General features: G+C 42.5%; 1 protein-coding gene across 1 annotated transcript in view; it reads right to left on the bottom strand.

Annotated features, from left to right (window-relative positions):
• Positions 1–13751, bottom strand: part of RPS6KA5 (ribosomal protein S6 kinase A5) — a 179092-nt gene extending 165341 nt beyond the window's left edge. Inside the window, exon 1 of the mRNA XM_046007694.1 lies at positions 13358–13751. Coding sequence (XP_045863650.1) covers positions 13358–13460 — 103 coding nt within the window. The 5' untranslated portion in view covers positions 13461–13751. The remainder of the gene's footprint in view (positions 1–13357) is intronic.
• Positions 13752–16506: the final 2755 nt, after the last annotated feature.

Raw genomic sequence — 16506 nt, 5'->3', positions numbered from 1 at the left:
AGACGATTCAAATGTGTTCGTGGGAAGGAGAGTTTGAGGATGAGGGAAAGGGGAGGGAAGAAAATAGAGTAAGCTCTCTGAGGAAGTGGAAGATTGCAAAAAGAGGTGTGAGAGCACAATCTGACTCAATCCTCTTTATTTAATATGCTTGGATTTATTTTTAATACACCAACTAGGAAATATGTATTTAGCATCTAATTTGCTGAGACCAACCTAATAAAGTTATAAAACAACTTTTCTTATGAAATCTTGTCTTTTCTTACTCAACATTACAAAAACATAAGCTTCTTGGATTAATTTTAGTTTCAGTCAAAAGGTGACAATTGTATGCAGTGTGAAACAAATCTTCCTCTGCTATTTTAGTTCTTTTTGCTTTATGTCAGGGGGAAATAAATGATTTCTAAAACAATTGATCAGATAAGCTCGAACCCAGGGGTTGTCCAGAACCATACTGACAGCACACACGTAGCTGCGAATTTTAGAACCTGGAACCCCTGTCCGCAGAGTCCGGTTGGCCCAACGGCAGGGAATGTTTGGGCTGGAAAATACGCTAAATAGCTAGCACATCAGGTTCCTTCTAACTGCCAGGCGGTAAGCTATTCTGAAGCTGTTTAGATTTGTGGCTGGGCCTCAAACCATGTCTCGGGACAGCATTCTGCTGGCAGCAGAACAAAGTTATATTTAATATCTGTGTACTTTAAAACAATGCTGCCCACTTTTCTCTTATTGCCGGGGTCACTTACATTGAAGACTCACTGTACTTTTGGTGTACAAAACAGTAGTGTTTACTTATCCAACTGATTCTGGAATGACATGATTGGGCCAATGTGAAAACTGAGTCAACAGGAAAACAAATGCTTGTAAAGCAGTAACAAACAGCCTTTTTCCCAATACGCGTACCAAATAAATTTAACTTAGAGGAACTATAACTAAATATAAAACACTTCAAAAAGAAGAAAAAGAACATTATGCTTACTAAGAATTCTGGCATGATCCAGAGAACATGTTCAGAGAACTGACCTCCTCTGGGAAAGTACAGAAGCATTTCCATGGCTCTGCCTGAAAATCTCCTTTCTGTAAGCTGTTCTACAACATTCCGTAAACTCTCATAACATGTACACGGTGTCAAATTTTTGTGTGTTTTTCTATACCTAAGAATTTTTAAAAGACCATAATAACAATGTTTTAGAACAATGAAGGGATTTTTCTCTTCTTTAATAAAGAATTGCCTTTGCTTCACAATTCATCGAGGAGAAAAAAAAAATACATGAGCTCAACACTCCCATCTCTTCCGGCCACCAAATCTACAAATGCACCTGTATCCTCTCCCTCTTCCCTTTCATTATACTAGAAGCAAGGGCATTCCCTTATCAGAGGCCAATCCCTGCACCCACTTCATGTCCCCCTTCCTCCCAGGGACCTCATTGCCGTCAGCTATCCCATCTCGCTGGTACACTTTCAATCTCTCTGGGTAGTGGATTCACCCTAGTGGTCTCTAGCATGTTCTAGCACCACTCATCTTAAAACAACAAAAAATACCCACCTCGAGCCCCCCATTTCTCTCCAGCTAAGTCTCTCTCTTTAATCTCCTCCAGGACCAAGTCTCTCAAAGTTGTTTTCACTTGGACCCAATTCCTCATCCTGTTCCATTCTGGCTTATCCCCCCAACTTGCCACCTCAGCTGCTCCAGATAAGGTGATCAGCTCACCCGTCGGATGTGACACACACGCAGAAGCCCCGTTTCTCCTGGGCTTCCACAAGCCATAGCACTCCTGGGCATTCCCCCTCAGGGTCCCTTCGCAGCAACTTCTTTCCCACACATCCTCTAAATTTTAGAGTTTTTCAGGGTTCAGTTCTGAGTCCTCTTCCTCTCCACATTCTACAGTCTCTCCTAAGATCATCTCACTTCCACCTGGGCTTTCAAAGTCAGCTAAATGCCAGTGATGCTTGCATCGTGACCTGCAGCACAGACATCTTTCCAAGCTCCTAACCCTTACCCCACTAATGAATTAAAGAACAGTGGTTTATGTGGGCCTTGGGCCAGATTGCATGCATTTCAAAACTAGTTCTTGTCCTTATTTCCTGGGTAACCCTGAACAAGTCAGGGACTCCTTCTAAGACTCAGTTTCCCTGGAAACTGGAATAATAATAATAGTCACTTCATAAAGTTGCTGTCTGGCTTCAATGAGCTGGTGAAAGTGCCTACTAGGTGGCCCTGGCAAGCTTTCATGACCCCTGATTACTACTGCCAGATATGGTCACTAGACTACATCAAAGGCATCTCAGACTTGCTTTGATCCACATAAAACTGGATCCTACCTTTTTTGCCCACCTCATACGCATCACCCCTGGTTCACCATCTGTGAGTTCTAAGGCAGAATTCTAAGATGAGCCCCCATGACCCTTTACATGATCTCCTTCCCCTTGAGGGAAGGAATGTATCACTCTTGCAATCAAGGGATTTTTTGTAGGTGTAACTAAGGTCCTAAATCATTGACCTAATGATAAGAAGATTACCTAGGTAGGCCTGACCCAATGACACAGCCTAGAGAAGAGGATCTAGAAGTCAGACAGCCCAAGCATGGAAGCACTTGAATTTCCACTGCCTAAAGATGGAAGGGCCAAATGAGAAAGAATGCAGATGGCTTCTGCTGGCTGCCAGCCAGCAAGGAAGCTGGGACCTCTGGCCAACAACTACAGGAACTAAAATCTGCCAACTGTAAGAATGAGCTTAGAAGTGGATTTTTACCCAGAGCCTCCAGATAAGAATAGTATGACTACCACCTTGATTTCAGCCATGCTAGGAGGACTTTCAACCCACCAAACTGTGAGCTAATAAATGGGTGCTAGTATAAACCTTAAATTTGTGGTAATTTGTTCTACAGCAATAGAAAATTAATACACCATTTGAACAAAAAACACCTTCAAACACACATTTTTTCCAGCCCCCAAGCCCCCATACCCCACCAAGTTCTGCTGATTCTATCTCCTAAATACATCTCAACATATTCACAATTCTTAATCTGTTCCCTACTCTAAGCTGTATGTTCCATCTGAACTTCCGCAATGGCTCTTAACTGGTTTCCCATCTCTCAGTCCCCCTGCCTATTCTCCTCATAGCAGTGGGAGCTATTTCTCACTGCACAAAACTAGTCTTGGAAAAATCCTTCATGGCCTCGCACAGCACATAGGGTAATACCTGAACAACTTATCATAACCTTCAAACTCCTGCACAAAGTGGCCCTGGCTACCTTTTCGGCCTCATTTCCCATGACTCACCTGCTTGGATATGATGCCCGAGCCACAGAGGCAACCCCAGTGTGTCAAGTAACCCCAGTGCCAGTGACCCTGGTGTGCCAAGCCGTTTCCCACATTAGGACCATCTGTGTCACTTCCCCCCACTCACAACCCAGTGATAGCCAGGGCCTCAGCTTGAATGCTACTATTCCTTAGAAGCCTCTCCTCACCCGGAACATGATGCCAGCCTACCCAGACAGACTCCCTCCCAGAGCCCTGTGTTTCTTCACAGAGTTTTTCACAACTGCAAACATATAGTTGGTTGCAGGATTATGCATTTAAGGTCTTTCTCTGAGAGCTAGCTCAATGAGGGTGGGTGCCATACCGAATTTGTTCCTTGCTAAAACCCAGCATCTGGGATGGTGCCAGACACACAGCAGGAATTCAACAGTCCTTAATGGATGAATAAACCTGCCCAACTTACGTGTGGCAAAATTAGGTCAAGATTACGAGGTTGATTTGTGTCTGCACCAATAGATTTATCTTAATCTAGCTGTAATTAGGATGCTTCCTTACAAAACAGATGATGTAAATATAAAGGACAAATGGGGGCAAGTTCATGGTAAAGTGTCACTGCCAATCTGCTAGTATTCAGCCTTCACGCCCTCTTAAGGCAACAACCAATTTAAAATATGAGTAGAACATTATCCTTATTGCATATTTTGAATAGTTTTTCCTATAGGAAAAAACATATAATTCCACTGCAACACTGATGTGGCTAGAGGAGAGAGTAGTTTAGTTGAGTGATTATCCAGCTAATGAAGGGATATTCCACTCATGTAGAAAACCACCTCGTACAAAGACAGCCCTGTGTATGCTCTCCGCCCTTCTGCCAAAAGAATTCATTTTTAAAAGTATGCCTCTATCTTATTGACTTCTCACTATTTCTCTCATTTATCACTTTTTTTTTTTTTAAATCAAAAGTGGGGCCCCTGGGTGGCTCAGTGGGTTGAAGCCTCTGCCTTCGGCTCAGGTCATGATCCCGGGGTTCTGGGATCGAGCCCCGCATCGAGCTCTCTGCTCAGCAGAGACCCTGCTTCCTCCTCTCTCTCTGCCTGCTTGTGATCTCTCTCTCTGTCAGATAAATAAATAAAATCTTTAAAAAAAAAATAAAAAATAGGGGCTCCTGGGTGGCTCAGTGGTTTAAGCCTCTGCCTTCAGCTCAGGTCATGATCTCAGGGTCCTGGGATCGAGCACCGCATCAGGCTCTCTGCTCAGTGAGGAGCCTGTTTCTCCCTCTCTCTCTGCCTGCCTCTCTGCCTACTTGTGACCTCTCTCTCTGTTAAATAAAATATTTAAAAAAATAATAAAATAAAAAAAAAATAAAAAGTGCTATTAATTAAAGACCTCACTTTTTTTCTTTTGGAGAAATATAAAAATAGTGAGAACACCGTATGACAAAGATTTTAAGAGGCGAAACACTGAATACAAAGTCAAATATCTTCCCATATTGTCCTTAATATTTATGCTCTGTATATAGGTGTTCATGACTATATTTAATTCTTCTCATGGTCCAGAAAAGGTTCAAGGCAAATTATTTGGATGAACTAAGGCATAAGAATGAATAAAGAAAAAAAAAGATTAGAGATATAACATGATATTAGAAAGAGGCTCAAGATGCATGCCTGACCACAATTTTTTTGTGATACAGGCCTGAGCTGTGAAGCTTTTTAGCTCCAATTTGGTAAAAGAGGGACCCACTTCACAGCATTCCTATGGAAAACAGAACAGCTGGTCAAAAGCAGCTCAGCTGGGGTTGGTACTAAGATGGGAAAGGAATGTCTTCTTGGGGATTCCTCAGAGAGGACACCAATCTACTTCTCTTAAGAACACTTGTTACCAGTTTCTACTAAAATAGTTGCTTAAATAACTGACTGCTTCACATTGTTATCATACCCAGTTACCCAGGCCTGGGGCAAAATGATCTCTTGTTTCAACCAATCTTAAGTACGATTTATTAGTTTCCTATTATTGCTGTAAAAAAAAAAAATTCAACACAAATTGGTTTATTTTTTCCATTTATTCATGGTTTATTAACAACCCGCATTTGTCTTCTGGCAGCTTTGGAGATCAGAAGTCTGAAACTGGATCTTACAGAGCTCAAATCAAGGTGAGAGCCAAGCTGCACTCTTTGTGGACACTAGAGAAATATCTAATTGGCAACTTCTAGAGGCGGCCCGCACCCCCCGGCTCATGGGCCTCTTCCAGCAGTGGCATGGCTCCAGGCTCTGTTTCCACTGCCACATCCCCTTCTCTCCCTCCACTTCCATCCTCACATCTCCCTCTGAGTCTGACCCTCCTGTCTCCCTCTTATAAGGACCCTGGGATTGCATGGGGCCCACTTGGATCATCTAGGCTAATCTCAAGAGCCTTACCTCAATCACATCCACAAGGTCTCTTTGCCACGCAAGGAAGCATATTCACAGGTTTCAGGTTAGGACATGGACGTCTCGAGGGGCATGGGTATCTCTATTCAGTCTACCACACAAGACTCCATCATTTAGCTATTTGCAGCTACCTAAATGGGAAGGAGGGGGTCAGAAAACAGCGTGCAAGGCCAAACCTACACGGCAACAGTAAAGCTACCAATAGGGAACTTAAGTTAAAAAAAATTTCTAATTCAAGAGTTAATAACAGAATCCTTTTAAGTAGCAAGTTCACCTTCCATATTCCAAATAATGCGATATACAAAAATATTATTTACACAATTTTTTGGTCAGGAACACACTGGTTATAAAAAAAAGCAGCACACCTACACAAAAACTTGAGTGTGAAATAAAGTAACTGCAATACCAAGTACTGTACTAAAAACTGGGAACTTGACCTCCCTTCTCTCACTGCAGTCACAGGGGAGAATGCCTACTGAATACTAAGGAAAAAAAATGTCAGATAGCCAGCTCACTCAGTACTTTAGGAAGGTATGAAGTCCAGGCAGCTTACTTGATATTTGTAGGAACAGTTATAGCTGAACCCAAAGGGACATTGCTAGGGACAAACATAATGAGGGCAAGATTCTATTTTAGACCCTATTCATCTTCTCTGACAAACTAGAGGAACGTAGGAGTGCTCACACCTTTGAGGTGCACAAAGAGATCTGTAAATCATTATGGGAGCTCAAAGGAAATAACTGTGACAACCCCTACCTCCCACTGCATTCTGGGACTGACATCTCTCAACAGTGGATTTAATGGCGAAGTTTCAGTCAACACATGATCTGATTATGTTAGATTTTTCCCTAGAGGAGTTTTCACCAAGCATCAGCTTCTTTTCCACAGGACGAATTCCATCCTGCCCACCAAACCACTTATGTCTCCAGGAAGCTGAGGTTTCAAGATTCTTTCTTGCTTTGGAGTAGAGATTAATGTTGGGTCTGATACAACAGGAGACTTCCCACCTGAGAAGGTTTTTCTCCCCAGCAGATGGCAAATACAAAATATACTTGAATCCCTCTTGACTTAAGGACTGAGGTCTGAGATTTATCCCAGGAATCCAAGATTGGCTTAACATCTCTAAATTAATTAATGTAAGAGACAACATCGATAAAACAAAAACACCACATGATCATCTGCATCGATGCAAAATAAGCATTTAACAAAACCCAAAGCCTTTTCATGATAAAAAACAGCCAAACAGACTAGGGAAAAAAAAGAAAAAAAAAAAAAAAAACTCCTCAACTTGATACAGCATCTAAAAAAACCCATAGCTAACCTCATACTTAACTTAAAAGACTAAATCTTCCCCCCTAAGATCAGGAACAAGGCAAGAATGTGTGCTTTCACCAATTCTATTGAACACTGCACTAGAGGTTCCAGCCAGGGCAATTAAGCAAAGAAAAAAAAAAGGCATGCACAGTGAAAAGGAAGAAGTAAAACTATCTCTATTTGCAGATCTTATAAGTAGAAAACTTCTTTCTAATAAGTAGAAAATCCTAAGACAGCCACTAAAAAACTATTGGAACTAATAAACTAATTCAGCAAGGTTGCAGGATACAAGTTCAACATACAGAAATAAACTGTATCTCTATATATTTATAATGAATAATCCAGAAATTAAAGTTAAAAAATCCTTTTACAATAACATCAAAAAAATAAAATATTTAGGAATAAAGTTAACGAAAGAAATACAAACTTATAGTTTGAAAACTACAAAATGTTGAGCGCCTGAGTGGCTCTGTCTCTTAAGTGTCTGTCTTTGCTCAGGTCATGATCTCGGGGTCCTGGGATAGAGCCTGTGAGCCCAGGATAGGCTCCCTGCCAACTGGGGAATCTGCTTCTTCCTCTGTGCCTTCCCTGCTTATGTGCACTCTCTCTTAAATAAGTACATAAAATCTTAAAAAAACAACAACAACACAAAAACCACAGAATGTTTTTAAAAGAAATGAAAGAAGATCTACATAAATGAAAAAACATTCTCATGCTCCTGGATCAGAGGACTTAATATGCTAAAATTGCAATACTCCCCAAACTGACCTATAGGTTCAATGCGATCCCTACCAGAATTCCAGTTGGCTTCTTTGCAGAAACTGACAAGCTAATCCTAAAATTCCTATGGTAATTCAGGAGACCCAGAATAGCCAAAACCATTTGGAAAAAAGCAAAACAAGATTGGAGGACTCACACTTCCAAATTTCAAAACTTAACTGAAAGGTTACAGTAGTCAACACAGTGTGGTGCTGGCATAAGGATAGAGTCTAGAAATAAATCCATATATCTATGGTCAATTGATATTTGACAAGGGTGCCAAGACAATAAAATGGGGAAAGAATAGTCTTTCAACAAATGGATCAAACACCTAAATATAACAGCTCAGACCATAAAACTCTTAGAAGAAAATAGGCATAAATCTTCTTAATGCTGGGTTAGTCAGTGATTTCTTAGATACAACACCAAAAGAACAAGAAGCCAAAGAAGAGAGATAAATTGGACTTCATCAAAATTAAAGCCTTTTGTGCCTATAAGGTTACCACCAAATAAATAAATAAATAAAAATGAAAACAAAAAAGCAAAAAGACAGCTCACTTTCTGGGAGAACATATTTGCAAGTCACATATCTGGTAAGAGACTTTTATGTAAAATACATTAAGATTCACATTTCAATAATAAAAAGACAAAGTAACCAATTAAAAAATGGGCAAAAGGATGTGAACAGACATTTCTCCAAACATACACAAATGGCTAATAAGCACATGAAAAAAAGCCTTAACATCGTTAGTCATTAGGGAAACACAAATCAAAATCACAGTAAGATACCACCTCATACTCACTAGGATGGCTACAAGCAAAAAGATATGTTAAAAAGGATGTAGAGAAACTGGAGCTCTTGTACATTGCTACTGGGACGGGAAAGTGGTACAGCCACTTTGGAAAAGTTACAAAGTTAAACACAGACTTACCATGTGATCCAGTAATTTTGCTCTTGGAATGTACCCAAGAGAAACAAAAACACAGACCCACACAAGAAACTTGTACACAAATGTACATAGCAGCATTATTCACAATAGCCAAAAGGCGAAAACAACCCAAATGTCAGTCAACTAATGAAGAGATAAACAAAATATGGCATATCCATACAATGGAATAGTATCTGTCAATTTAAAAAAAAAAAAGTGAAGATACATGCTGTAACATGGATGAATCTTGAAAACACTATGTTCAGTGAAAGAAGTCAGTCATAAAAGGCTACATACTGTAAGATTCTATTATATGAAATGTCCCTAGGCAAATGTACAGAGACAGAAAGTAGAGTTAGCAGTTGCCTAGGGCTGGGGATGGGTGGTGAAAATGTGGAGTGGCTGATATAAATGGGCAAGACATTTCTTTTTACGGTGATGGAAACGTTCTAAAATTAGATCGTGGTGATGGCTGTATAACTCTATAAATACACTAAAATTCACTAAATTGTACAACTAAAACAAGTGGATTTTATGTAAATTACATCTCAAAAACTCTGCTTAATAAACATTGCTGCAGGGTGTCTGCTCAGTTGGTTAAGTGTCTTCAGCTCAGGTCATGGTCCTGGAGTCCCAGGATCAAGTCCTGCATTGGGCTCCCTGCTCAGTGGGGAGTCTGCTTCTCCCTCTGACCCTCCCTCTCTCGTGTGCGCTCTCTCATTCTCTCTCTCTCAAATAAATAAAATCTTTTTTAAAAATTAAAATAAAAAAAATAAACATTGCTGCATCCACCTTGCCCTTTCTTTCCAGTCACTTGTTCTGGAGGAGCCAGCTGTCACATCTCGAGGACATTCAAGCTGCTATAGAGAAAGGTCCCCACAGCAAGGAAATGAAGCATCCTGCCAAGAACATGAGAGTAACCTGTCTTAGAAGGGGAATCTCCAGCCCCAGACAAATCAGTCGTTAGGTGACTGCAGTTCTGGCCAACAGCTTGGCTATAATCTCATGAGAGATCCTGAGTAAGAAGCATCAAGCTAAGCAACTCCTGAATTCCTGACCCATAGAAATCATGTTGCTTAAGCCACTAAGTTCTGGGGTAATTTGTTACACAACAATATATAATTAATACTCCTTCCTTAACCCTCTCCTCAGCGTTAGGCTCTCTCTCCTGATGAAGGACATTTAAGGAAATGTCTTCCCAGCAACCTTTCCTCTCCTGAGTTTGGTTTCACCACCATCACATGTTCACTGTAATAACTGTCACGTTACTAAATCGTGATCCCATTCCCCGGCCTGAACTGAATGATCTGAAAGTAGGCATCTGACCAAAGCCAGGTCAGTAAGGTCTTGCCCTGAAATTTCTGTATCTGAAGTTGTGGAAAAGGCAGTATCTCTCCAACACCTAAAGCTGGAAGATGTAAAACTTGGGGTCTGTCAGCAGCCATTTTCTTTCCCATGTGGGAAAAGGCAGATGGCAGCGGAGAAGGGTGAAGCCCATCACATAGAAATAAGAAAATATTCAAGATGGACGGAGTGCAGAAAACATGTCTCTGGTTCCAAGGATTCCTGATGCAACCTTGCCCTTCCAATGGGAAGAATCTGTCTTGTGATCCCACCATCTAAAACAGCACTCAGTATATAAGAGGTAATGAAATATTTATGAAATAAATGAATGGGTAAGACAATCCAATAATCTTCCAATAATAACCCCCTCTCTCTCATTTTTTTTTTTGCTTTTGTTCAACAGAGAGATTTGATTATTTGAAACCTAAAAGTTCTAACCTCTTTTTTGTTACCTTTATACTCTGTATATCTCCCTATTATTATATTTAGGGCAATATATCCCCATTACTGGCTCACATGGCCTCCTCCCCTACTATCAGAGAGCAAGACATTTGCTTACTCATTTTGGTATCATCAGTACCATTTAGTCTAGAAAATAGAAAGTGTCAAGAAATGTATGTTTAACTGATGTAATCAATCCTTTACTCTTCATTCTTCAGTTTTTATAATTAATGTTCCTAATTTATCAACTACCTAATATCTACAAGACACTGGAAAATACAATAAACCATTGCTTGTTGCTTGGTCCTGCATTTTCATCTAGTCAATGAATTCATTCAACAAAATCTGAGTTAGATGTTATTGAAGATATACACACAGGCTGCTAAGTAGTAGCAGGGATCATGGGCAGTTCTACTTCAGATGGCAAGACAGACGCAGAAAAAGATGATAGCCAGCAATGTGACATAGGCTAAGCACCAAATGAGTGATTTAGTTTCTAAGTTACATGGGCTTGATCTGCGCACTTTAAGAAAAGGTACCATCATGGAGTGATCCTCGGACTTTACACACAACCAACATCTGAGTGCCCCATGTGTGTGCTCTTCCAGCAGGCTCGCATTCGACACTCACTCTTAGTAGTCGAGAGATGTGAATCTGAAGGAGTCAAGTGACTTGCCCAAGTCTACACAGCAAGTAAGTGGCAGAGCTAGGATTTAGAATTAAGTCTTCCAGTTCCATGTCCAAGTATACTATCATGCTACTCAAACTACACAACTGGAACACTTCCCATGGGACTTTCATTGGCTTTGCATTGATCCTAGAGCATGCAGTCCAGTGTTGGGCACATATGGGCAGTCACCAACTGCTGACTTGATATGGCTATAACGTTTGTCCACATTTTGAGAAGCAAAGGACCACATCAGATCAAATTACTTTGGTGCCTATTATAGTATCATGTGATGACAAGAGTGCAGTTGGCTGAAGATGAGCAAATCTTTCAAGTTATATTTTAACAGTACTTTTGACCACTATATCCGGTCAGTTGTTCCAATGTTCAGCAATAAATCAAAATGACTGTTCATTTCCTTTGACAGTTAACAGTACTAACGAATTCAGTATAATTTCACCATTATCAGAAAAATTTCTAAAACGCACACTTGAAGGTGATGATTCACATGGTTAGCAGGGAAGGAAAAGTAAAGCAGTACTCACCGCTTTCTACAAAACTAGCATTGTTTGCAAAACCAGAAACTAAGCAGTTGGTTGACTACTAATAACAAGCAGGTTGCTCTTTGGTCAATTAGCAAAAAGCTGCTTGCTACACCATGGTCAGTGGCTGAGGAGCATATGACTTCAAGTAGCTCTTGTGATACAACATAATTCTACATATATAAATCAGTGAATTGTTACATAAGATTTTTGAAAAAGAAATTCAAAATCTCCACTTCAAGGAGCACACTAAAATCTCCACACACCTCACACTAAAACCTGGCACAAATCAGATATTAGTACTGAATAAATGTTTACTGAAAAAAATGACTTAATGTCCCTGTGAAAACGTAAGTTGTCTATTAAATGGAGGGAGAAAATCAAACCAACCAGACCCACACAGGTTATGTTACGAACTGAAAAAGATTATGGGGTAACTAGCTCAAGATGCGTAAGAAATTCACAAGGACCAAAAAAAAAAAAAAATGTTGAAATGAGTAAACATGCATTTGACATCCTTCTTAAATTAAGTCACCACACTGGCACTCAGTGGAATGTTAACCAGTCATCTCATTAGAAATGAAAACGAAAAGAACAGGTGACAGGTCTAACTTGACAATCTGTTCAAAATGGTAACAAGGTGTACTTGGCATACACCTGAAATCTGCTGCGTAAGATCTGTGTCTACATAATAAAAAAGTATCTCTATATGCCAAACAAGCTGAATCATAAAACTTAGTAAATGCTCACGAGAACACTGAATAGTAATAATGCACTCTTTAAATGTATTAAAATGTATTGTCCAGAAATGAAAAAGTATCTCTAATACCAGACTGGGCTCCACAAATCTCAACCCCAACTGTACTGATTAGTCCAAATAAACATTTTCCAAAATGAACAACTCGGACCCATACAACGAATCAAGCAATCTAACAAGTATGAAGCTTGGGACAACTCCAGTGATTTGAAACGTTAGAACATTGGAACGTGAGCGCCTGAGCGGACGGGTTTAGTCGCTTTTACTTAGAGCTTTACATTCACAAAGCCTTGTTCGCAAGAGACCTCTGAAAGAATTCAAGGCCAAGTATAGTATTTCATGAAAACTGCAAATAAAAGAGCTCAGATCCTGGAGCCCGAGATCCCTCTCCGCCTCAGTAGAGACCGGACTCATGAAAAGCCCTGGGGACAGCCACCCTTTGAGCTCGTTCGTCCAGGACGCCAGCACCTTGGGGGAGGGCTCCACAAACGCCCACCGGGACCACCTCTAGGGAAGCAGAGGAGTGCAGGAGAAGCGAGTCAGGCTCCTAACCAAAGCGTCGTTCACCCCACACTGAGGAAGGCGAACGTTTCGCCCCGGACAGGATGCAGTGACAGCGCTGTCACCTGTGTGGGAAGGGGGCGCGAAGACATCCTCGGAGAGTAGTGCCAACAGGCAGAGCAGTCCGCCACTCCGTGGGCCCCTACGCCCCGCGCCCGCCGCGCATTCCCGGGCTCCGGAAAACTTTCGGCCCGCGCCCCCCAACCCCGAGGTGCGCCCCCACCGCTAGGGACCCCGGGGCTCCCGCCCCGCCCTCGAGGCCCCGCCCCGGGCCCGCCCCCCGCGCCTACTCCCCGTGCCCGCGCCCCCGGCCCGCGCCCCCGCGCCGGGTCCGGCCGCCAGAGGGCGGGGTCGCTCACCCGTCCGCAGCTCGTGCTTGACAGTGAGGAGCTGCTCTCCCCCGGCGCCGCCGTCCCCGCTGGTCCCCGCGGCGCCGCCGCCGCCGCTGCCGCCCTCCTCCATCTTCTCCCTTTTCCGATCCCGCGGGGTCCTACGCGGGGATCCGGGAGACAGCGGACGCCCGGCCCCTCGGAGCTTCCCGCTGCAGCCCCAGGAGCCGGGGTGCGGCAGCTCCAGAACTCGGACGCAGCGACGAGTCTCTTTCCCGCTCTGGCCGCACGGCTCGCTCCTCCGCCTCCTCCCCCTTCGGCGGGCACCGCTAGTACCGCGCAACCAAACCGCCCCCTGTTCCACAGCCTCCTCCTTCTGGCCGCTCCGCCCACAGTCAGCAAGGTAGAGGAGCCATTCTAGCCGCTGTCGCTTATTGGGCACAGGGCGCGCGCATCTGTCAGCGCCGGCTCTGACTGGGCAACCCTCTCTACGCTTCAGGGGCCGCCCCGCCCCTCTCCTCGAATTGTTGTTGCTTGGCGGGGAGGCAGGAGAGGGAGAAACGCTACCACTCGGATTGGTGAGAACTGAGATTCTGCCCCGCCCATTTCCGCTGGTGCGCACGCGCAATTAGGACCTTCTCTTCCCTGACCTCCCCAGAACGGTCACACCCCTTATTCCCCAGCTTCGATCTGTTAGTAAACAGTGTCTAGTAGTCAGGAGGCTCTCGGAGTCTGTGATTGGCTATTGCTGAAAGAGGCGGGGAGGGCTGATTGGAACGTTTGGTCCGCCAATCACCGTGGACAGAGGAGGGGCCTGAAGGGAGACGCTCCTCACGCACGTGTTTGCGAACGTCTGAGGGTCCCAGCAGGCGAGCCACAGAGGTGTGCCCAGCTGGAAGAAGGCGTGTCTTAGGTGTTACTTGCGCTAGTGTGCTCTGTAATAGTTACGTGGAATTTGTGCGTAAGTACAGGTAGTTCTTAGACATTGCAAAAATTAACAACCCCAGCTCTCCGTAAGGACGTTTGCAAAGGACAGACATCTTTATTTTGCTCAGGATACATCCAAAAGCACCAAATGAATACCGAGATTAGTAAAAATGCAATAAAATCCCTGCTCCTAAACAGCTTTAAGTACAAACGTGAGAAACAACTTGTATGTACACAGGAAATATAAAGAAGAATTTGAAACAAAACGGTCAAACAATTGCTCAGATGGCAAAGATTATTCTCTGTAGGGGAGCTAGGAAAGGCTGTTAGGGCAAGGAGGAATTTGAGAAAACCAAGTTAAAGGATGGATAGGATAGAAATAGCAGCAGCAAACATTTCATGCAGAAATGGTGACTGTGAGCATCAGTCTAGAGATAGAGAGGGCAAGGGTGGGTTAAGTGAATGGTAAGACTAGATGGAAGTAGGACCTAAGAGAGCTAAAAAGGTAAGGTGCTGTCAGACAATGGAGAACACTGACTGCATGCTAAACGGTGCAGGTTTTATTTAGTACAGGTTGGGGAGTCCCAAAGAGTAGGTACATATCAAAGCTATTCTTTTGGAAGTTAGCTTCAGTTACAGTGAGAAGGATGGACTGAGGAGAGGAAAAAGATAACAGGACAAGAATACTGTTGCAAAGACAGAACTGTTAACCTGAAAAGTAAAATAGCCATTTGTTTTACCAGAAAAGAAGTTTATTCAGGAATTGTGGAGAATTACAACTTGGGATGCACAGGTTGGGCTAAAACCAGAGGCAAATCCAATAAACAAAGGAGAGAAATGATTTTTAATGGAGAAAGAGGAAGTTGGCAGGGGTTGTTTTGAAGGAAAGTTCATTGGAAAAAAGCAAAAGTTCAGGGAAATGATGGTTTCTCATTGGCTGAGTTGCATGGGTAGTCAGTTTAATGTAGGAGAGGCAATGTACATCTTTCCCTGTTGGATCTGTAGCTAAGGATTCTTTCCTCACCTGTTTACCTGTTCGAGTCTGTAATTGCGAATTTTCCCCCCTAATTTCTGTGGAATAGTAGGCTCCCCCTTCTTACCTCCTGACTCCACTTTGGTGAGGTTTCCTTTTTTTGATTTTTCACAGAATTTATGGGAGCCTAATTTCTGGCAGTGGACTTGAGAATGGGAAAGGAGGAGGATTAAAGATGGGCATTTGGATGTAATTTACATACAAGTGACCTTTAAAACAAAGCATGGATTAGGTCAAATATCAGCAAACACTTTCTGTAGAGGACCAAGCAATAAATACTTTAGGATTTGCAGGCCAAGAGGTCTCTTTCACAGCTACTCAACTCCACTGTTGTAGTGTAAAAGCAGCCGTAAACAATAAGTAAACTAATGGACATGGCTATGTTCCAATAAAGCTTTATTCATGGACATTGCAGTTAAATTTCACATAATTTTCATATGACAAAGTATATTCTTCTCCTTTTAATTCTTTTCAACCATTTAAAAATATAAAGGCATTCTTAGCTCTTGGGCTATAGAAAAGCAGGCAGTAACCAGATTTGGCCTGCAGACCATAGTTTGCAGACTCCTAGATTAGACTGGATTAGACTGCCACAGAAGAGAAAGCAGAGAAGCCTTGACAGCCCCTCCAGGTTGCCTGAGCAACCTGGGCTTACCTGCCTGGAACATTTATCCCACTAAATCATGACTGCCTACTCATTTGCCTTTCTCCTGTACGAGTAGTGTGCTATCTGGAACCAGGGAAAGACTGCATGCAATTGTTCATTTGTTCACTCAACAACTTTTGCACCAGCTATATAGCAAGTATTGTGAAAGACACAAGAAACACAGTGGAAGCAAAACAGATGTAATCCTTGCTCTCGTAGAGCCTAAGGTCTAGAATGGAAATAAATATTAAGTAATCACATAAATAAATGTAAACTTGCCATAGTGATTATGTTGTAAAGGAAAATAAAAGACTGTTACAATAAAATATAATGGGGGGGCTGATTTAGTTTGGAGGAACTTGAAGGCCTTAATAAGGAAGTATTATTTAAGCTGATTCTTTAAAGATGAGTAGGCTTTAACCAGGATGTGGCAAAAACTAGCCTGGTGCTCACCAATCTCATTTCCTCTTCCTGGACTCGCAGGAAAACAGTTCCCCCCACACCTTGCAGTTAAGCAAGGGTCATGTGACTGTGATCTGGCCAATGGGGTATGGGCAGACATGATGTATGCCA

This window comes from Meles meles, chromosome 6, assembly GCF_922984935.1.
Source record: "Meles meles chromosome 6, mMelMel3.1 paternal haplotype, whole genome shotgun sequence".
Taxonomy (NCBI): Eukaryota; Metazoa; Chordata; class Mammalia; order Carnivora; family Mustelidae; genus Meles; species Meles meles.
The sequence above is the reverse complement of the archived record's forward strand: the minus strand, read 5'-3'. Positions and strand labels throughout refer to the sequence as shown.